This window comes from Aethalodelphis obliquidens, unplaced genomic scaffold (genome assembly GCF_003676395.1).
Source record: "Aethalodelphis obliquidens isolate GAN/ISIS:26980383/991018 unplaced genomic scaffold, ASM367639v1 scaffold59, whole genome shotgun sequence".
In the NCBI taxonomy this organism is placed as follows: domain Eukaryota; kingdom Metazoa; phylum Chordata; class Mammalia; order Artiodactyla; family Delphinidae; genus Aethalodelphis; species Aethalodelphis obliquidens.
In genome coordinates this window covers 822,199-847,987 of record NW_020838003.1, presented here as the reverse complement: position 1 = coordinate 847,987, position 25,789 = coordinate 822,199, and the positions used below count along the sequence as shown (strand labels likewise).

At 38.3% G+C, this 25,789-nt stretch overlaps 1 protein-coding gene across 3 annotated transcripts in view; it reads right to left on the bottom strand.

Moving 5' to 3' along the window:
• SLC4A4 (solute carrier family 4 member 4) overlaps positions 1–25,789 on the bottom strand; it is a 353,735-nt gene that overhangs the window by 33,564 nt on the left and 294,382 nt on the right. For all 3 annotated transcript variants that reach the window (XM_027087718.1, XM_027087719.1, XM_027087720.1), the window contains 3 exons: positions 21,470–21,661; positions 8,261–8,374; positions 6,432–6,593 (listed from right to left, as the gene is read on the bottom strand). In XM_027087718.1, coding sequence (XP_026943519.1) covers positions 6,432–6,593; positions 8,261–8,374; positions 21,470–21,661 — 468 coding nt within the window. The remainder of the gene's footprint in view (positions 1–6,431; positions 6,594–8,260; positions 8,375–21,469; positions 21,662–25,789) is intronic.

Here is a 25,789-nt window from a genome sequence, read left to right as displayed (position 1 = left end):
CAAATTAAGTGTTTTACCATAGAGTTTAACAGAGAAAATCTATTGCTACAATGACCTAATATCTATTTCTGGATACCGATTCCAAGCAATTTTTCCCTCCTGCGCCCTATCTTTAACACTTAAAATCACTTCCCCTGTGAGAAGTATCCCTTGCTTTGAAGCCTGAAGCTCACACTCTCTTCCTGCCTCTGCAATGACTCAGGGAAAGACCTTGGAGAAGTCATGACCTTGCTGAACCTGGTTTGCTTCTGAGTGCTCTGCAGGGATAAAGTGGGACATAACTAACCAAAATGATGGCCAAAAAAAGCCAAGTGCCTTGGCGTTCCTCATCAGTACAGAGCTGCTCAGCAGAGTGGGAAGGTGGATCCCATCCTAAACAGAACAATCAGCCAGCCAGGGCCATCTGACACAGAGCCAAAGCCAATGCCACCCAAAAACATGCTGCTTTTAGTATCACAATGCCTCCACCTCTCTCACTGTGTCAGGTTTCTCTTTTGAATCAATTTCATAGCAGTCAGGGCCCTTAATAATTTTAGATAGAATCTCCAGTTTTCACATTCCACAGCCTCTTTCCCTAATGAAAAACAAAATTATTTGAACAAAACAATATCCAGTGTGAAAAGCCTTTGATTCATGATGATATCCCCACTGGTATCTTTAGATTTGTGTCAAAACACTGGCATTTATTCTATAACTACTGTTATTCAAAGGAATGATTTCTAATAAGCAATTCCAAAAGTGATGAAAACATTTTTTATTTATTCAACTCCTATTTTAAGAGGTAAATCCTAATATGCCTTGATTTTCTAATGTTTTCTATAGGGAGTAGAATAAAATTTCAGTATTTTATCAACCCCAAATTTGCTAAATTCAAAATTCTGAATTTTATTAGTAAGAAAACTTAATGAGCAAAAAGAATAGGCATTTGCCTTCAAGGACACATAGCAAATCTGACTAACTATATATCAAAAGTAAGAATATGTTTCCAAATTTTTTCAGAATAAAATATATTAGTCAACATCTATTTCCAGCCTTTCAAAAGAAAATCAACACTGAATTCCTCCCAGTAAAGAACATCTAAAAATGCTCAACAAAATACAGAAAATATCTTACAGAAATCATGGTTTATCTGCCAGAAAGTAAGAGAAATAACTGGAAACAAAAAATAATGGCAACAGGAAAGAGTAAATCTACAATGTCAGTAAACCCTTGAGGCCTGGGCCTGCCCAGCAAGACTATGCCAATCTTTGGCGGGGTAAGGCATGGGGTAGAATGACCATCTGACACCAATCCTAGGGATATGGGGGAAAGGGCATAGATGGGAGACACCCCCTGAAATAAAACTAGGATACTCTAAACACAGCATACCCATTTGGTAGACTAGGGGGAAAAAACACCCTACAGAGACAGACAGTGGGGATACAAGCCTCTCTTGGCCTTGCCACTAGATGTAATGCCATTAAAAAAAAAAAAAAAGATTCTCCAAAGATATTTCTAACCATAAACCTACAACTCAGTTTGGAGCTGGACTTCACATTACCTCTGCAGTCTGAAAAACCTTAAGCTAAAAGTGTAGTGTGAATTAGTCCTAGCCTTTTATGAATTAGTCTTGCCACCACACTCTCAAACGCTGCATAGATATAGACATAAAATATTGAAACTATATTTCATCAAGCTTCTAGGGAAGCAGTCAAGACTACTGCAAATTCTTCAGTACAGATATGGCAGATTTTACTTTCCAAAAATGGCTGGGAAAATATCTCCTGTCCCACATATTTTCCTACAATGTAAAATTGCCACTCCTCCATCAAACAGTGGAGTCCTTCCTTATCTCCTTGAATGGAGGATGGTCCTATGACTATTTTGACCAGCTGACTCTGGCAAAGTAATGAAGTAAAACTGTGCCAGTTGCAGGTGCAACCACGATATGGCCTAATTTTTCACTTCTTCATCCTTGGAAGTCAGCTGCCATGTAGTAAGTGCAAATAACCCACTGCCATGCTGTGAGAAGCCTACACCACATGGAAAGACCCTGGAGGATGAGATGCCATGTGGTGAGAGGGGGAGAGGGGAGAGGAAGAGGGAGGGAGGGGGAGAGGGAGAGGGAGAGAGAAGGGGGGAGAGAGGGAGAGAGAGAGAGAGAGAGAGAGAGAGCAAGAGAGAGCGAGAGAGAGAGAGAGAGAGAGAGAGAGAGAGAGAGAGAGAGAGAGAGCGAGAGCGAGAGAGAGAGAGAGAGGCAGGCAGACACACCAAGGAATATCAAGGTATGTGAGACATGTGAATCAGTCCGGTCAACCCTTAGATGACATCAGCCCTGGCCACTATCTAACTGCAACTGCAGGAGAGACCTCAAGCAAGAAGTATCCATCTGAACCCTGTCAACCCAAAGAAACATGAGAAATAATAATAAATTGTTGTTTTAAGTTGTTAAGTTTTCAGGAGGCTTGTTATACAGCAAAAGATAAACAGAAAAACAACCTGGTTATCTTCAACAAATAAATTACAAGGGGAAACAAACAGATTGATGGAGGGGAGAATCTATGGACTGATAGTTTATGAAAGACTTAGGGGATTCCCTGGTGGCGCAGTGGTTAAGAATCCGCCTGCCAGTGCAGGGGACTCGGGTTCAATCCCTGGGCTGGGAAGATCCCACATGCCACAGAGCAAATAAGCCCGTGTGCCACAACTACTGAGCCTGCACCCTAGAGCCCACGAGCCACAACTACTGAAGCCCACGTGCCTAGAGCCTGTGCTCCGCAACAAAAGAAGCCACCGCAATGAGAAGCCTGTGCGCCACAATGAAGAGTAGACCCAGCTCGCCACAACTAGAGAAAGCCCGTGCGCAGCAACAAAGACCCAATGCAGCCAAAGATAAATAAATAAAATAATAAATAAAAGTTTATGAAAGACTTAAGATAATGTTTGAACTTTATTTGGATCCTGATTTAAACAAATACATTATGTTTTTAAAGTTTAATATATATATGACACATTTGCAAATTTAAATATTGACTGGATTTTTGATGATATTAAGGAATTTTGTTAATTTTTAGACTGATAATGGTATTGTGGTCATGCTTTTCAAAAGAGATCTCAAAAGAGATCTTATCTTTAGAAATACATAGTCCAAAATTTATGGATAATATGGAATGCTGTCTACACTTACTTCAAAGTATTATAGGAAGGGGATAAGATCATGGAAATTTAAATGATACAAGATTGGACAGGAGTTGTTAATTGTTAGAGTTGGGTGATAAATACTGAGTTACACTACTCTGTCTTCTTTTGTGTATGTTTACAACTTTTCCATAATAAAAGATTTTTTCATGGGAATAAATTTTTTAAAAAGTGTTCCCAGGTTGGCTGGACTCTCCTATATCTCCCAGAAGCAAATAAAATCTCTGGAAGGCTCTGAAGCATTTCATAGGAAGATTATTAGCTCACATTTTTTTTTTTAAAGAAAAGCACTAAATACATGAGGAAGAAAGACAGTACAGGTAAGAGCTGAGAAAACAAAGTTCAGAATCAAACCCACAAAGACAGCAAATATATATATAATAGAGTATATGGAAGAATAATAAAGAAGGGGATTATCAAAATTGAACAAGAAGATTTGGAAAAGAACAAAACAGAATGTCTTAACATAAAAAAATTTATAATTCTTGAAAGGAAAAATTCAATGGAGTGGTTTGGTAGTAGAATACAACCAACAGAAGAATAGAAAGATCTGAAGAAATTATCCAAAATATAGCACAGATACTGAAGACAGTAAATGTGAAAACAAAACAGTTTAGTAGAATTGGGGCACAAGATGGGGATGTACAATAAAATTCTACTTGTAATTCCAGAAGGATGTATTAGAGATTGAAAGAGTCAAAGAATTACAAAATTCCATAACTGATAAAAGACAGGAAGATTCAGGAAGCCCAGTAATCCAATAATAGTAAAAAGAAATCTCTGCTTACGTAAGTTATAATAGAACTCCAAAATAAAGACAAAAAGAAAATGCTACAGCACCCAAAAGAAAAGAATGATCACTTACAAAGCAATGAGAATTATACTGACAGTTCACTTTTATGGAAGTCAAAAATAATTGAAAATAGATTCTAAATGCTGGAAAAAAAATAGCTTTCAACCTAAATTATACATCCAGAGAAACCACCTTTCAAGAATGAGGGTGAGAGAATCATTTTCAGGCAAACATAAATGAGAGAGTTTACCTCCCAAAGACGCTCAAATGAGAAAATTTCAAAAGTCTGGTAAACTAGTACTGTTTAAGGGAAATAATTCAGTCTAATGAAAAATATTCTGAAAAGGAAGGTCTGAAGTGCAAAAAAAAAAAAAAGAAAACTTCTTTGTAATTCTAAAAATCTTGACCATGTCTAATTAATTGGATTTTAAAATTCAGGTAGCAATAAACTCTGGGTATTAACAGAATATGATATGGGAAAGAATATCAAACTTAAAGCATTCCTTAGCTCTTAGCATTATTCAGGAGAAGTGTAAAAATACTGACTAACTTTGGAACTTAAAAATGCATATTAAAATATGCAACATAATCACTAAAAGGTAAAGTATGTAACTTCCACCCTAACAGAAAAAAATGTAGAAAGCAGAAAATAAGAAAAACAAACCTGTACCAACCTAAAAGAGGACAAAAAAGGAGAATAAAAAAGAAAGAACATAAAGTTATACAAACAAAGCAAAAATAATGTGCTAAAGATGAATCCAAATCTATTACTCATCACCATCAATTTTAATGGATTAAATTTAAAAGTAAAGATTTTAAAACTGGATTGTTTTAAAAGTCCAACCATGGGTTATCTACAGACACAAGATACAAGGTATATTGAAAATAACAGAATGAATACACATAAGGTACCACAGATTTATTAGTACAAAATAAATTAATCTTTAAGGCAAAAAGCATTACTGGAAACAAAGAGAGTCACATAAAAATTCAATTCACTAAAAAAATAAACTATAAATGTAGATGTACTTAATAACATGGTTTTAAAACAAAGCAAATATTAGCAAAAAACAAAGACATAGTATAGAAAATCAATATAGTGAAAAATTGTTTCTTTGAAAGAAGACCAATAAAATTAACAAACCTCAGGCTAGACTGATCAAGAAAAATAAGAAGCACAAATCAATAATATTTTTATATATATATATTTTGTGGTACGCGGGCCTCTCACTGTTTTGGCCTCTCCCGTTGCGGAGCACAGGCTCCGGACGTGCAGGCTCAGTGGCCATGGCTCACGGGCCCAGCCGCTCCGCGGCATGTGGGATCTTCTCAGACTGGGGCACGAACCCGTGTCGCCTGCATCGGCAGGCGGACTCTCAACCACTGCGCCACCAGGGAAGCCCAATAATATTAAGATTTTAAAGGGAAAAATAACAGATTCAGATTAAAAAAATGACAAATGATAATGTTATAAACAACATTGCAATAAATTTTAAAATAGAAGAAAAAAGGGAAAATCTAAAACGTATAAGTTACTAAAATTGAAAAATAGAAATTCTGAATGTCTCATAGCCATTAAAACATTTTGATCACCAGTTTTACAGTTCCATACAGAAACCACCTGGCCCAGGTAGTTTAACAACTTGTCTGATCATTCAAAGAAAAGATAATTGACATATTATACACAATAAAGAGACTATTATATTCTATTTCAGAGAATGGGATGGGAGTGGAATAGAAGGAGAAATACTCTCCAGCTCATCTTATAAGGATAGTATATTTCCAATACCAAAACCAGACAGGGACAGTATAAGAAAGGAAAAATGCAGGCCAATGTCACTCTTAAACAGAGATGCAAAAATCCTATATATACACACACATATATATATACATATATACACATAAATATGTACATATACATATATAAGCAATATATATTATATTACATATTATAATATATATATATTAACAAACCAAGTTCAATTGTGTGTTAAGAAAGAAACTATATTATCTGCCAGGTTTCAAGGTTGGTTCAACAGTATAAAATCTATTAATATAACTCACCAAGTCAACAGGTTAAAGAAGAAAACTCATATTTTTATCTCAATAGTTTATCTCAATAATTTCAGAGAAAGCATTTGTCTTTGTCTTCATTAAGGACAGTTACCGTATTAAAATCAGATGAAGGATAACAGTGGCTGAGTGGTAAACAGTTTATATTGCCCTCTCAGATGGTGAAGAAAATATGATTTGAAACAACTTTTTCAGGTTTAAATGAGGTCTTCCAAAAGTATTATATTGAGAAGATGTGTCCACACAGGGTGATCTATGACTCTGCGAAGTCTTTAAAGAACATGAGCTGTAATTCCCATAAAACTACCTTGATTTTGAAGCATTTAATATTTTCAAGCACCAAAAAAGAAAGTAGAAGGCAGTGATAACCATTATTATGAAGATTTACCTTGAGTTTATGTTCTTTCCTGTTTACAATCACAGCTGTGATTTGCTGGTCCATGAAAATGAGAATGGTGACCAACAAAGCAGGTATAGCAGCTGCAAGGTACACCCACCAGGGGTTTCCTCCAAATGGTGGAACAAACCAACCTCGGTTTAGACTTGTTGGCTTTAAGTAGAGAGAAAACATTTTTTAGAACAATATTAATACATACTACTTGGTGAAAAATCAGTGGGGGAGACACACTTTTATATACGGAGAGCCAACATATTAAAAAACAGAGATAGTTTTACTGATAGCTTGTACAAAGATTATTCAGCAAGAACTTCCTAAAGGAGGTTATTTTTAAGGCAATATTTTAAATGAAGGAAACTGAGAATATACGGTGATGGAAAAGAAGTAAATGCCAATTTTCACATTTAGGATGCTCCAAGATAAGAATCAGGATGGAAGAAAGTGATTTAAGTTAAGAAAGTGATTTAAGTTTAGCCATAAGAAAAACCCAAATGTAATATTCAGTAAGGAGGTAGGCGAGAAATTACAAAACAACCATGAATTTTGTTCATGGGTTTTAGCAATTATACAGAAGTTGTTTTTACTACTGCCAAATTGCAATTGTTTCATGATATAATACATATAAAGCTACAAATATTTTATGTTATAATTAAGCTTATTTAAATACCCTGATCTTATTTTCATATTTTCCTATTCTTTTCCTAATTTTAAACAATATAAATAAACTAAAACAGAATCCTAACTATGAATTATTTTCTCCACATTTACTATGAAGAAAGCTTCACTTCTCCTCTGAAGATATTTCTGTCTCACTTTGCTCATAACTCCATCACTGAATCTATTCACATTTTACTACCTTTACCAGGTTGTGAGCTTATAAGGAAAGGAACTTTGTCTTGCTCTTCAATGCATTTCAAATTCCCAGTATAGGGCTTGACTCAAAGCAAGCATTCAATAAATATTGACTTAACTAATGACTGAATAAATGAGCACTTACCTTTGCTAATAAATATATCATGGCAGAGAAAATGCAAAAAACATTTTGTTTGCTATAACACAGACATCCCTTCCTCATCAGGTAGTCATTAAGCTAAAACTGCAGTTCGTTTAATTTTTCTTAGCAAATATATGGTTCTCAGTGATGGAGAGAGAGGTTAGGAGTGTTCTAGAAAATAAGTGAAAGACTTGTGGTGAAAAATTAGATAGGGATATTTAAGAATGAATGAAATGTAAATATTACCCATTAGGCTTGTACATACCCACAGGTTTATAAAATGAATAATTCCTATATCTTTGTAATAATTAAAATGTACATTATATATACACATGTGTGTATATGGAAGGTAGTTTGGTGGCAGGAAAAGAGCACTGAATTAGTAATGTAACCTTAGGTATTTTACTTAATTTTTATAAGCTTCAATCTCAACTTCATAAAATCAGGATGATGATAGTTACATTGCAACCTAGAATTATTATATGGGTCAAGGTTATAAGTTGATAACCTTGAAATATCCAGTTGAAAATACTCTGGATATTTTTAAATACTCTAAAAATATAAAGCAGAGTTTATAATGTTACCATAAGGTATTTCCAATAAAAATCAATATAATGTGAACCTTGCACTTAGTCCTAGTCAGGCATTTAATTTTAGTGAAAAAATAGACAAAATGTATATATGCACCTAGCAACTGATCATTTATAAAATAAAGAAATGGACAATTGTACAAAACTAACTCAAAGAGAAATACAACAAACTAGAATAGGGGAAAGGAAAGAAAACCGAAGAATTCCAGGAATGACCAAAAGACAAGTTCACCTACCTTGAACTCACTTGGCACTATCAGTTTTGGAGTATCCACACCTACCAGGGCATCTATTACACAAAAGATGAGAATGGACAAGATAATGGCGAAGTCACTGATCAGTTTCCTTGCCTGAGAAAATAAAAAAGAAACCAGGGACGATTAGGCACTGGATATATATATCTGCCTCTGTTTGAAGTGAATGAAGAATTCTATATTTCCTAACAGTTTATACTAACAGCTTTATTAACAAATTAAAGGAGGTGTCGTACTGCAGAGAGATTATTTTTAAAATTGCTTTTGCATCACTTTCTTACCTGGCCAGAAATAATCTAATTGCACAGAACAGGTGAGAGAGAGAGAGAGAGAGAGAGAGAGAGAGAGAGAGTGTGTGTGTGTGTGTGTGTGTGTGTGTGTCTGTAGGCAGGGGAGGGGATTCAAAGATAATATATCCTTGAAGTACTGTACAAACACTCTTTCTGTATGCAATACAAAGGAGACCGGAATAAGGATGAAATCTCAAGGCATATTATAAAATCTGCACAAAAATTCAGAATTCTGTTTATTACTTGGGAGGTAGTGTTGTGAGTACAGAGCAAGATAAATTCCACAGGTAACCTGAAAACTCCAAGAACCAAGCAGGGAAAGTGTTACAGTTCCAGTCCAATGAATGGGCTTAAGACCTCAGAGAAAAAAAAGCGATGAAAGACAGAAATCTGATGGTTTCACTAACTTTGCCAAAGAAAATATTTTTCACTCTACGCTAGTGCTTAAAATCTCTTGTATGTGGAGCATCTCTTTCTCCACCACTTCGTAAGTGTGGTCACCTAAACTTCCTAAGTACCTGCCTCTGGTCAGGACAAGGGCTGGGTTTTATGGGAGTGCATTAAACCCAAACCTTTCCCATGCAGTGGGTGCAGAATGGCCATTTCTGTGTCAGTACCAGAACATGGGACCATTTAGTTGGTTGGCGGTTCCTCTGCAGTGTCTAGCGGCACTGACAATGGCCTACGAGCATTACTATAGCACAGACAGCTGAGTTTCCCTGTAAGGTATGTACACATGGTTGTGCATAATTTGATCATTCAACAAAAATTTACTTAGCATATTCAGCCCTCTGTATTCACGGCTTCTGCTTCCGTGAAAACGGAGGGCCAACTGTAAGTACCTAATACTTTGCTTGGCACTAGGGATACCACAGTAAACAAAACAGACACAATCCATGTCTTCATGAAGTTCACAGTCAAGTCATACATGAGGAAGGCTGTTCCTAAACGAAATCAGGATTTATTCAGCAGTGATAACATAATCTCAGAGTAAGCAGTCAGCTTTCTGGTGCTGCTAGGTGAAGAGAGATCAGTGATGGGCTGAGTGGCTGCACAATTCTCAGGATAGAGGGTCTTTGGAAAGAGTAGTAGGACTACTGCAATCAGGTGTTCAATAGAAACTGAAGTGGAGAATGGAATTACTTGGAGATGTGGGTGTGAAGGACATGGTAAAGGACATGGTAGTGCTCAATTTTTTTTTTTTTTTTTTTTTTTTTTGCGGTACGCGGGCCTCTCACTTTTGTGGCCTCTCCCGTTGCTGAGCACAGGCTCTGGACGCGCAGGCTCAGAGGCCATGGCTCACAGGCCCAGCCGCTCCGTGGCATGTGGGATCCTCCCGGACCGGGGCACGAAGCCGTGTCCCCTGCATCGGCAGGCAGACTCTCAACCACTGCACCACCAGGGAAGCCCGGTAGTGCTCAATTCTTGACCGTGACCAGGTATCAGGAGCCTTGGGTACTAGCAGCAGGATCAAAGATGGCCATTTGGCCAGAAGTTCCTTTCCCTCTTGGAGGACTAGTTTAGCTTTCTGGAGAAGTACACACAGAGGAGCAGAGAGCCAGCTATGGGACTTTTAGGGGCAATTTAACACCAAGCACAAATAGATGGCAGGGATCAATTTGGGGAAAACATATAGTACAGCAGTTAGAAGCACACAGTTTCTATAGTCAGATTAGCTGGGTTGGAACTCCAGTACCATTATTTCCTACTTGTAAGTACTTATCCTTTCTTAGCTTTAATTACTCCAACTGCAAAATGTAGACAAGATAATCTCTACAACTTCATTGGTCTGTCATAAGAATTACATAGGATAAGCCATGAAAGTGCTCTTTAGCATAGCACCTGCAGCATCACAAACTCTCCTAATATACATTAACTCAGGTTATTTCAAGTTCCACAAAGCCTCTTTGGCTGCAGAAACCACTGGAATAACTAAATAATCTACTGTCAGGAGGTCTCTGAAAGAAATCTTGAATTCCAAGAAACAAGAAATAAAAACCCAGTAATAATATGAAACTGCCACTCAGAGCTCATTTTGGTTGGAAGTATCTGGAATCCCTGCAGAAAAAGGATGCTTCCCAGGGGCTCAATATGGGAGGAAACACCCATTTTCTTAAGTTTTGTGCAAGTAAATTTTCACACGGGCAGCTCAGGATGGTCTGGCAAGAGACGGTCATTGTTGAAGCAGGCTCAGGAGTATATTAAGATGTTACAGCAGCCTCTCTGGTCCAGTAGGTCATGAATCACTGCAAGACCAGAGGTCACTGCCAAGGCAAAAAAGAAGTTCTCTCTTCTTTATCACCCTCCCAATCCTTACTCAGCAGATCCAACTTGTTGACAGCTCAGATATCCTACAAGTTATTCTTTCTAAAGAGGGTAATGGTTATTAAAAAGGCACTGCTCCTCCTTTCCCCCCCCCCCCCATAAACAGGAGGAGGGAAGTAGAGGGTAGCAAATGAATCCAATTGGCCATTTCTTGGTAGAAATGCCCCTAGGGCCCTCACCTCTGGCCCTTCTAGGGGACAGATCTGCCTGACTGGAATCACTACCAGGCACCGGGGAAATGCTGCTTCTTTACTTAGGAGAGGAGTCATTCTCAGCCTTCCAAAAACCAAGCACTGAAGCCCTAAACCTGCTCTTTCAGTAGTTTTCTTCATTTTAATTAACGGCAGATTATTTTTTTCCTATCGCTTAGGCCCAAAACTTTGGACTATCCATGCAACTCTTCTCTTTCTCTCACATCCTACATCCAACAGGTCAGCAAATTACGTTCAAAACATATCTGGGATCCTGTCTCTTCTCATCACCTCCATTGCTATTCCCACCCTTATCTAAACCACCACTTTATCTCATATGGTTCCTGCTTCCTGTCTCTATACTCACCAACTTGAGGACACTGCCAAGGTATCACCCAGAATAATCATGTTAAAATTTAGGTCAGATAACGTAGAAGGCAGAGTAATTCCCCTCTAAAGATGCCTAATTCCTGGAACCTGTGAATATGTAATGTTACACGGCTAGGGAGAATCAGAGTTGCCGACAGAATTAAGGCTACTAATCAGACGACCTCGCGATTAGGGAAACCATCCAGGATTATTCCAGTAGGTCCAGTGTAATCACAAGAATCCCTGTAAGTGAAAGGGGAGGCAGGAGAATCCGTGTCAGAGTGATGCAGCGTGAGAAAGACTTGACTGGTCACTGCTGGCTTTGAAGATGGAGGAAAAGGGCCAAGAACCAAGGAATGTGGGCAGCCTCTAGAAGCTGGAAAAGGCAAGGAAAGATAGTCTCCCGCAGAGGCTTCAGAAAGAACACAGCCCTGCCAACACCTTGATTTTAGCTCGTTGAGATATATTTCAGACTTCTGTCCTCCAGATCTCAAGACAGTAAATGTGTTTTAAGCCATCGTGTTTGTGGTAATTTGATACAGCAGCCACGGGAAACTACAGATAGTTTGGGCTTCCCTGGTGGTGCAGTGATTAAGAACCTGCCTGCCAACGCAGGGGACACGGGTTCAAGCCCTGGTCCGGGAAGATCCCACATGCTGCGGAGCAACTAAGCCCGTGCGCCACAACTACTGAGCCTGCAAGCCACAACTACTGAAGCTCACATGCCTACAGTCCATGCTCTGCAACAAGAAAAGCCACTGCAATCACAATGAGAAGCCCACGCACAGAGACGAAGAGTAGCCCCCGCTCGCTGCAACTAGAGAAAGCCCGCACGCAGCAATGAAGACCCAATGCAGCCAAAAATAAATAAATTAAATAAATAAATTGAAAAAATAAAGTAAAATAAACAGTTTAAGTTTAATTATTAGTTTCACAAATTTATATATAATATATTTATATTATATATAAATTTGGTAGAAACCCTTGGCAATGGCATTCTTGTCAAGTGTGGCACTATTATACTATAGGTATAACAGTAGCTAAAAAGTCAAATGCTAATAATTCAGGATTACATTTCTTAAAATTATGGGGAAAGAAAGATACTCTTAATAATATTGCTTAACCTTATTAAAAATCACAGCTAGGGTGATATGTTCTGTACAGTTATATTCACTTCTATTTCCCCTTCCTTCCCCTTAAATTGTACAATACGGTTCAGGTACATCAGAAATCACTCCTGAAGAGTGTTTATTGTAAGACATTCATTTCTAAGATAGTGGATCTGGTTTGAACTTCATAGTCAAGGAAACTGATTTTTCCCAGGCCACGTTTGTATTCAACTCTAAATCTTCTAATTAACGAAGGCAGGTAGGGGTGCTATTTTAGCAGGCTCTTCAGGTCTTACCCTGTACTAAAATTAAACTTTAATTTGAACTGCCTGAAAAATGTCAAGCGTTGAGTATACAAGCTTACTAGATATACTCTAGGACCCAGGTACAGTAGCGTGGCATCGGACTCTAAGGAAGTAAGAATCACTCTATTTGGGTCCTTCTTACCTTTCCAAACACATTTAGCAAAAGAAACATGTATGAATTTCCTTTCATTTTTTAGTTTATTTTATCTTTCCTTTTCATCAAACTCGATCTCTTGCAAAAACTCCAAAACAGTACCCTTTTATGTGTCAATATATAAATAAAGAAATCAAATTAGAAACCCATAGTCCCTACTTCCCTACTAGCTATTACTGGTAATGATTAGAAGTGCCAAAGTTTTCATGAGAAAACTGTTCCCACAAGATTTCATGCCCAATCCTGTGGATTCAGAGGCCTCAACTTTAGCTTGGACAAACGTCATAACTAATGGGTCCATCCAATCAAATGCTAAGTCTCTCTAGGCTCACACTTCAATATCCTAAGAATATAAACTATCACAATCTAAATGAAACACAAGTTAACTAACATATATCAAAGGCTAACTATAAAAAAGTTTGCTGTTTTTTTTGGAGTGGTACACAGATGTGCTATGACATATAATAATTCCTACCTCCATTCATGAATGGGGAAAAGGAAAGTGTGTTTCAACTAAGATTCTTATATACCAGAATGGTTTTGAGCTCTTTTATTTTTGTTTACCATTTTTTAATTATAAAATTGGAGAGGAGAAAAGTATTTCTGTCCTCTGCAGAGTTACAAAATATCTCAATCTAATAAAAAGCAACCTGCTTAAATATTTAAACTATCAAAGCAAAGAAGAAATTAAGTGGATGGGAAGGGAAATTCAAATAACCATCTAATAAATCTATTATACACATACTCTTCATGAAGGATGGTACCGTATTAGTTATTAAGAGAGTCATAATCATTGAGACACCAACAGTGAGAAGCTAGTTAATTTACAGGGGAAAAAAATGAATTGGGTTCCTCTGAAGCCCCAGAGGATATTTGGTTTTCACTTTGCGAGGACTGCAGCTGCTCCTAAATTAACTGGGGGGAAAGGCTGTGAGCCTGCAGAGCAGTTCTCAATGGATGGAGCTGTTATAAAGAGACAACTACAGCAGCAGGCACTCTGGGGGTTCTCAATAAATATTAATTCAGGATGTCAATTCCTCGCATGATCGCCGTGCTTGGAAAATGCTAAACAACAGTGTAAAAACGCATTTATTCTAGATGAAAAAAAAGTGTGTCAGACAAATGTGTCTTTGGCAGTCATGAAAAGGCACAAAATACTATGAAAGTTTAAAAATTTGATCCCCTTCCCCCCATAGCCAATGCTATACAGCACTATAAAAGAAATAAGCATTAATATCAGTACAGCAATCATAATACACCGTATTTTGAATCAATAATACCCACTATAATTAGAATTCAATAAAAGGAAAGTCTGATTTAGACTCCAGGATTTTAATGCCATAAGCTCGAAAGTCAGAGAAATTCAGGGAACAAAGAAGGGAATTGGATTGGGCAATTTATCTAGGCGGGGCTTAAGAGCCAGTGAAAGTCTACTAGAAAAAAAAATTGTTTTTCCAAGCAGGGAACAGAGGGGAGTAGGCCTAATCATGTGGTTCAGCAGGGAAGCTAAGGAGACTTTAGCAGCCATGGGCCTCTTCCTCTATTCTGCCTCAAACTGAGCAGTAGAACAAAAGACCCAAATGCGTGAGTGCCAGAAGCAAATGAGTAAATCACCTGGGAAATACTATGTCCCAATCTGGCCACTATATTCTAAGTAGAAACTGAAAATCTGGAGCTGGCTCAGAGAAGGATGGCCAGTGGAATAGGAGTCCAGAAATCACATCTCATACAAAATGACGGGAGGCCTAAAGAAGCTGTAGGGAGAAACTGCCTTCAAATGTGTGAAATCTGTCATAGAAAAGAAAGACTAAACTTGTTCTGTGCAGCTTCGAGGGCAACGGCAGACCCCGAGGACGAGGCTGTGGAAAGGCAGGTTTGTGTTTTCTATCAGGAATGCCTTCGGAGATGTGAAGTTCCTGTTCCGGGAAGCATTCGAGCAGCCCACAGATGAGTGCTTGTCAGAAATGAAGAGGCAACGATGGACTAGATGGTATTCAAAGTCCTAATCCTAAAATTCAATGATTAAGACCCAAGTGTCAAAATTTCTTGATCCTCTAATAAGGTCTTCTTGGATATATCCCCCCAAAACCATTACAATAAAGGGCTTTAAAAGGAAGGTGGTTTTATAATTTACATTAAGGTACAAAATTTTAAATTTAAAAAGAACTGGTAAGTCATATGTATAAATGAGACAGTCTAGAAATGGAGCAGGAGATCATTTTGTGTTAATGGATAGATTTCAATGCTGGTGACTTTTGTATGGTGCTTCTGACCAACAAGTACCACGGTCAAAATGACTTCTGTCCACAGACTACCTCTATGCTGACATTAAAACCTCTCACATCACACGGCAAAAGGGACTTTGCAAACAAACAAAACCCTCAAAAACACTTTGGCCAAACAATGCTCCCAACCTTTTTTTTCTTTGGGCTCAATTCAGGTTGACTGTATTTTTTGTTATACATCCACAAAAACTTAAGTATTTGTAATCTTTGTTGAATGTTGAACAGATTGGATTGTGTTCAGAACCTATTACCCTCTGTCATTCTTAAGAAAAAAAAAATATGAAAGTGAGTTTTGAATTAAAAACAAATTTGACTTTAAAAATTATTTTCCTTGGTACAAAATAACACAAGAATTTGAAAATCTGATTCCCTTTCACTGACAAGCAAAGTCATTTTCCAAATGAGCTTCAATGGCAGGATGTGGTCTGATGTTTCCGCAAGAACCAGCCAAATGTCACCCAGTATTATTAACACTAGGATGGGACAAAGAATACAGGCTCACTATTTCTTCCTCATATTTGGATACATTATTTGTTTCAATTTGATAGTTTTTACCATTCACCAAAAAAATTTCTGAGAGAAAAAGAAAACAGAGTAGGGATGCTACCTGATTCTTGTAAAGAGTTGTTTATAAACTAAACTAAACACATCCAACATTAATAGAATTGTCACAGGCCAAAAGGCCAACTAAGAATCATGGTTCCAAAAATACAGCTAATTGTAGAATCCTAAACTGTGTTTTATATGGATAAAAACTAACGTGTCACCTAACTAAAATGCTCATTGTGTTTTCACTGAAATTCCTGAAGCCCTACACTTTTTTCTCATCCATAAAGCCAGCTCCTCAAAGACCACCATCAATTTACTTAGGTCACATGAAGTCACCAAAGTGTGATCCTACAGTAGACAGTAAGCATGAATAGGGCAGAAGGATCAAAATGAATCATCCCATTTAAAAACTCAAAAAATCTAACTTATTCAACAAATACATATTAAGTTCCAACTATATTCCAGGCCCATGAATTACTTGTTTTTGTAGCCTTACCATCCAGTGTTGTATCAAGCACACGTCAGACTCAAAATAATTTTTTTCAATATTGAATGAATATACTAATTAACTATAGAATTTAGAATACTGTTATTTTTTTAAGAAGGATATCAAAGAACATTCTGCTCAAATGTCATCTAAATAAACCACAGAAGTTGCCAAAGTTATTAACGGTACCTGGCACTTTCTGATCTTCTCTATTTAAATGACAATAACAACCAGAAGGATATTAAAGAATCTTACCATTACATCAATTCATGGGCGTGTTAGAACTCTTACTTTTTCCAAGGGGAGGAAAAAGAGGAAATTAAGTAGATCCTTAAGAAAAACATTTTCATGCCAATTACGTACATCAACCAGCCACACTGCATCTGACTATATTAAAGTATCAATAATTCTGCCTAATTCAGAGGCTCTGTGGCTTTATGAGTTCTACTAATCACAATCCTGCTCCATCTTCAAGCTGACTGCTTTCATTTTGCCACTACATATTGCAGTGATGGCATCTCTGCTCCGTGAGCACCACCACTTGTCGGTAGGGGACTCTGGAAGAACATTTCCTGGTAATACCCCAGGCCATCTGCCACAGAAGACCACAGAGTATGCTGTGATGCTCCTTCAGGAAGTTTTGATGCCAAAACACTGGCAAAAGACTTGAGGCCGATGTAACAGAAGAGTAAATGTATGGGATAACAGACTAATGCACCCCTCTAAAAGGGGTGGGGAGCACAAAGGGGGCAGTCAGTGGGGTACTGTACTCCACCCTGTTCCACTGAGCATTAGGGCTCTCTGGAAGTGCCTGACAGACAAATCAAATTCCTGATGGACAGGCTAGCAAAGGCAAACTGTTTCATCTTAAGTGTTCACACTTATGGACTGCCAGTGGCTTCATGAGGGAGGGGAAGAGTGGATAACCAACCCTGGTCTAGGCAAAGGCAATGAGAGACTGAACTAGGGGAGCATAAGTGTACATATAAAGGAGAGCGATTATAGCAGGATAATCGAGGGGGCTGACGAGTTTAACTTGATAAAGAAAAACTTGGAAAGGTAAATACGATGGATATCATCTTTTATCATACCAGATCCATTTCTACTCTTTTCCACCAGGCTCTCTGCCTTGGGAGGCTGACCTGTGTGGTCTACAATAGGCTCACGTGCTCTCCAGATTCCAGAAGCCTTCAGCCTGGGCAGGCCATGGGGGGAAGAGAGAGATCAGAGCATTGATTCCCAAAGCTATATCCCTTTGAGGTTGCCTCAGACTGGCTAAACCCCTCAATCCAAACTCATGGGGCCTTTCAGGAAAGCTCTCTCTACCATTTTGTCTTCCCCAGGTTCCAGCAACCACTCCTTTTCCACATTCTTTGAGTGAGGGATAGTAACAGTCCCACTGCTACCAGACACTACACTCTCCTTTGCCGTTTCCCTAAACCTGATCTCACCTTTGCAAATGATGCTTTCATTAAACCCCTCAGACTATCCTAATTTGAGGGTATAATTTGCTTCCTGCTGGGACTCTGACTGATACACCAAGTATGATTTTAAGATTTTGATCTTGGGTGGCTGTGAAGAGAGGTGATATTATTAGCTGAGGTAAGGAGTACCAGAAGATAAGGACGTTCCACTGTGGAAAGACAACCCCACGTTTTGAATTTGCTACACGGCGATTGTGGATCATCCACAGAGAGAGGTTGGCAGCAGCTGCAAAAGCAGACCTGGCATAAAGATGGAGAAGATAATGAACTTTTGGGAACCTGTAAGTCCTGATCATTGCTATAAGCACAAGTTGAATACAGAGAACTTATTTTAGGAGATGGAATGAGAAAACTCTCTTTAAAATTATAGAATACTAGAGTTTAAAGGATGTTAACTGTCATCTATTAATTTCTTTAAGTCTCTCCCTTTACGCGTGTGGACTAAAGTCCACATTTAGCTATCAAAGGGCGCACAGTTAATGGCAGTGCTGGCACTAGCATCTACTGCTTCTGGGTTCCTACATCTGTGCTCTTTCCATAAATTGCAGCATTTATCTCTACTTGACTGGTTTCCACTAGTCAACAAATATTGAGTACTAGCCTGCATCCAACCTGGTGCTAATTGATGTGAGGAGTAAAATAAAAGTATAACAGTTTCCCAGCAGTTTACAGTCTTCATCGACTAACAACTCATGCAAAAGTTTGGAAATGAGAGTGCAAGAGAGCAATGACTGTGAAGTTAAAGGAGAATCGGACATTTTGTACGGCAAGGACACTGCCATCCAGTATTAGCATTTTGCAATTTTAGAGGTTTCACGTGAACTGTTGGTGTGAGCGAGGAAGCAGTAACAGTTAGGCTTGATTACTGTCACAGTAGTCAAGGACTATCTAACTTACCATGTTTAAGCATATGTTTTAATTGTAGAATATAGTATACAAGTATAAGAATCTATAAACCTATGTGCTCCTACCTATAGAAACCATCCTTTTAAATGACAGTTTAAATGAAAACATGTTTTGGCAAATGAGAGGAAAAAAAATGCTCTTATTATCCATGTATGTATGTTATGAATTTATGTATGTATTATTATTTAGCTATAAACGTGAAGTAAGTAGGGGAGATGACAGAGTGAAAGCCTACACACTTAAACATCACTCCTTAGAAATCACATATATTTTCTCCTGCCTGTTCATTTTATAATTTGGTGTAAACAATTGTAAACAATGCGAGAACCTTCTCAATAGGAATTGTAATTAGAATGCTATCATTATTCTATTTTCACATATTCAACATTTTTCAACATTTCTCAATTGCATTTATCAATGTCTGAGAAATTACCTGTTTGGGCTCTTATAAGGGGCAATTTCTTTTAGTCTAAAGAGCTATTATCAATTTGGGAATTACTGCTGGGAAAAAAAGGTGATGTCTATTAAAATTCATCACTATTGGGCTTCCCTGGTGGCGCAGTGGTTGAGGGTCCGCCTGCCGATGCAGGGGACACGGGTTCGTGCCCCGGTCCGGGAAGATCCCACATGCCGCGGAGCAGCTGGGCCTGTGAGCCATGGCCGCTGAGCCTACGCGTCCGGAGCCTGTGCTCCGCAACGGGAGAGGCCACGGCAGTGAGAGGCCCGCATACCGGGGGGGAAAAAAAAATTCATCACTATTCATTTTAAGGTTGAAATTATTTTGCCAACTATGATTTACAAGTGCTTCACAAATTTTCTACTTTTCTACCTACTACTATGCCTAAATAATATCAGACTTTGGCAAATGAAAGATATAAAAAGGGTGATAATTCCCAAAGTGTGAGCCAAAAAAAACCCACAAAAAACAATGCCCCATGAATTAATAATTAAGAAGGAAAAACCTCAATAGAGAAGAAGAAATCACCCTCAAAGACCTCTACCCAGGAATCTGTTCTACACGTAATATACCACTGAAGAGGTGGATCAAGTAAGCACATTTCCCAGTGCGTGAACTGGTGTCACAAGCTCAGATGTCTTCAGGGATAGGCACTTAATCTGAATGTGTGAAGCAGCCAAGTCTTAGACAACAGAGAGTCGTGAGGACAGTAACTACCTGCAAAGGACAGGTTCCACCTAAGCCTCCAAGTGTGTATGTGTGTGCATGTGTGTGTTTACAAACTGTGAAGTAAACAAAGAATGTCTGGGGGCTGAATTCTGCCTGTGGACCACCAGTTTGTGATGTCCATTTGAGGCAGACAAAGTTGAACGCTTCTTCCTACATTTCACTTTGAGGAAATGTTTCATTCTTTGGGCCAGCTAGCTCGGGACATTTCATTACAGCTGTGGTCTGAATGTTGCGACCCTCCAAAATCCGTATGTTGAAATTCTAACCCACAAGAAGATGATATTAGGAGGTGGGACCTTAGGAAGAACATGAGGATGGAGCCTTCAGGAATGGCATTAGCGTTCCTATAAAGGACACTCTGCAGAGCTCCCCAGCCCTTCTACCTCCTGAGGGCACAGTGAAAAGGTGCTGGCTAGGAACCAGCAAGAGGGCTCTCACCCAACCATGCTGGCACTGATCTTGGACCTCCTGGCCTCCAGAGCTGTGAGAAACAAATTTCTGTTGTTTATAAGCCCTCCAGTCTGGTATTCTGTTATAGCCACCCAAACAGATTGAGACAATCATCAAACCTTCCCTTTATTTTCCATTTTAAAAGAAATATCAGAGAGTCAAAAAATTTCCTAGCTGAAAGTGAACGTATTAATTGTCAGTTTCACTTCCCAGGAATTAAGAAAAGGAACTTTATCGACTGCATCTCATGTCTTCCAAAGTTCTCCTGCTCCTTCTACAAGAACACAGGAGGAGAGATTCATGAGATTTCAGCTGTGGAGAGCAGCTCATTGATAAAAATGAGGTCTAATCAACAATACTAAGAAGTATTGACACCCTAAACAGTGAGAACTGAACTGTAAAGCAAAGGATTAGTTTTGTTCTGCAGGTAAAAACACAAAATGCCATTAACTAAATGTTGGTCTTGTAGTCTCTCAAGGAACCACATTTTTGACTTTGAGCTCACCTAAGCATATTAATGGGAGACAGGATGTCTGCACAACTCAGCTCAATTATCTGTGTTTCCACAGTAGGGCGTTTGTCACTATGGGGAGGAAAGGTTGGCTCAGATGACACTCATATCTTACACCAGTACTAGTGTAACATGGCTCAAGTTTACTCCTACAGTCCATGATTCAACTACTCAATTACTCTCATGTGCAGCTGATGAACAAAGAGTTCTATGTCAAAATTCCTGATTAATATGAAAAGAGTTTTGGCTTAGGTACTCAAACACACTACGGATTTGGAAGGTCTTTTCTTAACTTGTGCATTTTTGTATAGAATACACCCCACTTTTTTCTTTCAGTACATTTGGAATTACAACAGTCAGAATTTAGGGTAGAATTATGTGAGCAAAATCCTTGGATGGTTTTTCAAAGCTAGACTACAATTATATTAAGAATATGTACGCACATAGACACAGACTGGAAAGCAATTTTTTAAATGCACAAATTTATATTGGAAAGGTTGAATTACAGGTGCCTTTTTCATTTTGTAAAGCTGTATTATTGTTAATACAGTGGGAATTCAATGAAAATTACTTAAAGCTCAGGTACTTACCGTGGTTGGAAAATAACGACTAGTTTTGAATTTTTTCAGAGCCATAGAAGAGGTGTAGGTGCCCAAGAAAAGGATGAAAGACATGAGAGTGATATCAGGAACAAAACCACAGTTGTTGCCCATGAGCTTTCCTCCATATTTCAAACACTCCTTCGTCGTCAGAAATGCCCAGTCAAAGGTAGCATTATGGTGCTGAAGAAGAAAAACAGGAAAATTTTTCTAGGGAACACTGTGCCACAACAAAAGCAGCTTTTGATACTTGATGGGCTATATACGGAATTATGCTAAGAGTCTCTGTAAAACAGCCTGAGGGTAAACCATTGGAAGGTGACACCTGAGGAAGTGTTAATGGAATAACAGGTAAGGGGGGCCAGGAGGCTATCAATTATTGAAAATACAATGAGAATGATGCAATCCGTTACCTGGTTTGTGCTACAACCCTACAATCAACCATCTGTTCAACAGAAACAAACCACAAAGTCTTTCTTTCCTGTGAACCTTCCTGAGAGTAAACCAAGACACAATAATATCTTAAGTCTCCAAACGTGAGACTCTCTGAAACACTTTTGTTGTTCAAAAAGTGATGACTTCTGATGGGGCTTCCCTGGAGGTCCAGTGGTTGAGACTCCACGCTCCCAGTGCAGAGGGCACGGGTTCAACCCCTGGTTGGGGAACTAGGATCCCGCAGGCTGCACTAAGCAGCCAAAAAAAAAAGTACTGATTTCTGTAGTGCACAGATTCTTGTGCTTCAGGCTGATGGCCATAGAGTTAATGCTCTCAAGGTTATATTTGGTTAACTAATTTACCCAGAGCTTTCACAAATGAGCTATTTCTTTTCTAAATAACTATAGAGATTGGTGACTTCAGGAACTAAACTATAAAAATGTTGGAGATCTCTGCTTTTTTCAATTGCATAACCTAATAAAATACAGCTTTTCTTGTTGACTCCAGGTCAGTGTCAAGAGAATCCATTATTGGAGAGTGCTGTGATGGGCTGTGGAGTTGGGTATGGGATCTCTAGCCCTGTGTTACATGGCCTCAAGCTCACAGGTCAATTTTCAAATTTTCTTCTGGCTTGTGAACTGCTGTCATGTTGTCAGTGCTGTATTTCTTGACAGGAGCTCACTCCTGTTTCTGTTTCCAATATGCAAGAGAATCCTTTTGCTAGCGTAGTGGATAAGGCCTGGGCACCCATCCTCCAGCTGCTGAGTTTTAGCTGCTATCAGCTCACAGCTGTCTCCTTCTCTAGAAAACTGCCTTTTGCTGCTTAAGAGCAGCCTCACCTGGAAGGTTATGCCCTCTTGCAGCCAGTTACTCACCAACGCTAATGGGGTGCTACTGTCTGAATATTTGGGCTCCCCTAAAATTCATATGCTGAAACTTTATCCCCTATGTGATGGTATTCGGAGGCAGGGCCTTTGAGAGGTGATTAGGTCAAGAGGGTGGAGTCTTCATGAATGGGATTAGTGCCCTTGCAAAAGAGACCCCAGAGTGCTCCTTGTTCCTTCTGTCACATGAGGACACAATGAGAAGACTGTCTAGAACCAGGAAGCAGACTTTCACCAGACACTGAATCTGCTGGTGCCGTGATGTTGGATTTTCTCTTAGGTGCAGGGCTAATGAGTATGTCATGTGCCAACAGAAGAGTAATTTGAGAATACCTTTCAAAGAAATATAGAAAGAAAAACTTTTCCTGTCCGTTGGAGGCAAGAGTTGTCCCTCTCACCAAATGCATCAATATCCTTTACTATTCATGAATTCTCTTAATATAAGTCATCTAGTCATAAAAGAAGGTCACACACATGAAAGAAGAATCTCTGACCAGAAAGAGTTCATATTTTTATAGAGCTCAAAAGGTAAAGTTCTTACATAAGTCAGGAAACCCCCCCCCCCAAAACTCTAGATCTTTCCCTGAAATATTAGTTTCAACTTGTAAACAGCTGAATTGCACAATTACTCTTTTGTTAAAGTCTGTTTCTGAGAGGTGATTAATCACATCTCATTTTGTTTTTCAGATTTCTGCATATGAATATTTTTTGCATAATACCTTTAAAGTTTAGAGGTCATAACAGGTAACAGATTTCTTTGGTTTAAAACCAGCAAAAATTTACCATAATTTCACTTTAATTTCAGCACTTTAATATCAGCAGAATCTTTCTTTATAGCTGCAGCTCCCAGAAGAGGTAAGCTGCATTAAAACAACCCCAACAGGCAGTTTTATTGATTTTCTTACAGAGATTCAGGTTGAGGTGAAAACTATACAGATGTGCAGGACAGACATGGTTTCTTGTTTACATCAACTTAAAATGCCAGTAACACAATTTTGTATGCCTCAAATGATTCTTTGTGTCATTGTACAGAAATTTTAGCCTCCAACACCATCTTTCACTAAGGGCTTCAGTATAAAAACTTTAGGCAGCATGTATTTATATCGGTATCTGTATCTTAACACACAGTTTCCCACTCCCATAAAACAAACTAGCTAAAAATAATTCTACTTAAATATCACTGAAAAGACATCTATATTATTTGTGTTATTTCAGTGTTACTATTCTGCATAAGCTGGTATCAATGAATCTTAATTCTGTAAAACTTCAGGCAAAATCCATATCGTAAACTAAACATTAAGACCAAGCATGACTCATTATTAATGATGTACATAAGTAAAGATGAAAAGTAGAGTGTTAGATAATTAGCTTATGATTTAATCATCACATATATCAATTTATATAATTTTTACTATCACATATCTCATTTTGTTATCTATGAAACAGATACTTCTGCGTAGAAATAACATCTTTTGCTTCAGAGGTCAATTTTGCCTTACCTAAGTAAAGGAAACATTAAAAACAACAAAAACTGCGCTGATACAAGTTGCCACTTGCTAGAAGCTAATGGTTTTTAAATTTTTATCATCAGTGAAACATCTTTTTCATTTAAAATTTACCCAGGACCCCAATAATTAAAATGGACAAAACTGAGCTATTCTGCCTTTACACGGTTAGGAGGCCTTGAGTCTCTCTGTCTCTCAACGTCCCTGCCTACCGCAAAGCAGCTCCTGACTCATCTCTCTGGAATCCTAGCTCAGTCTGAGAGGAGTCTGAGATTAACAGATACACCCTACTATATTTAAAATACATAAACAACAAGGACCTACTGTATAGCACAGGGAACTATATTCAGTATCTTGTAATAGCCTATAATGGAAAAGAATCTGAAAAAGAATAGATTTGTATACATATGTATAACTGAATCACTTTGCTGAACACCTGAAACTAACACAACACTGTAAATTAACTGTACTTCAATTTTAAAAATTGTCATCATCTTCACGGACAGCACTCTTTGCTCCAGGCTGTGCTCTCTTCACACCGAGTTCTCTAACGACAGGTTAGGAGCATGTGACGTGAAGTAAGGATGAGAATGGAGAAAGGTCCAGATAGGTTAACGTAAGGATGAGAATGGAGAAAGGTCCAGATAGGTCAACTTATTCCACTGACTGGGGCGATTATTCAACTAATCATTTTGAGCTCCATTCTGGGCTGGGTGCTGATACAGAGAAGTTCTAAGTGTAGCTTCTGCATTCAATAAACTTAAATCTACTCCATGTTCGTGGACACAAGAAGTTTTCTATGTAGGCAGCCTTAGGTCAGCAGCTTTAAAGCAAAGTAGGTGAACCCTGGAGGGAGGCCAGTGCTGAGCAGAATTATCTATCTACCTATCTGTTTATCTATCTACCCATCTCTTATTAAAAAGTTACCTAAAATTACCATGAGTAGTTTAATCTAGGACTTAGTAAACAACATTTCACTGGCCAAATACAACCCGCTACCTGTTTCTGTAAATAAAGTTTTATTGAAACACAGCCATGCTCATTCATTTACACACTGTTCATGGCTGCTTTTTGCTACAGCTGCAGCACTGAGTAATTTCAGCAGAGACTGACACACAAATCCTAAAATATTTACTATCTGGTTCTTCATAGCAAAAGTGTGCCTACTGTGGTTTACTCTCTTGTCTAGGACTCCTATGTTACTTTACATTATTGTACTAAATAAAAATCTCATGATTTCATCAGAATAGTACATTACACATTTTTGTTTGGCAGCCTTTTATACTTATTATTTCATGAATAGTGTTTGTGATGCTGGTTGATTCACTGTAAGTAATTCTGGTTTTGATCATTTGTAATTCAGTCATAGAATAAGCAAAAAGATATAAATGATTCTTCTTTAGTTCATGGAAATACTGAACATGTATCAAAGCAGCCGACTGGGAAAATACCCTCATGGGTTTCAATCTCAACTCTATCACCACTCA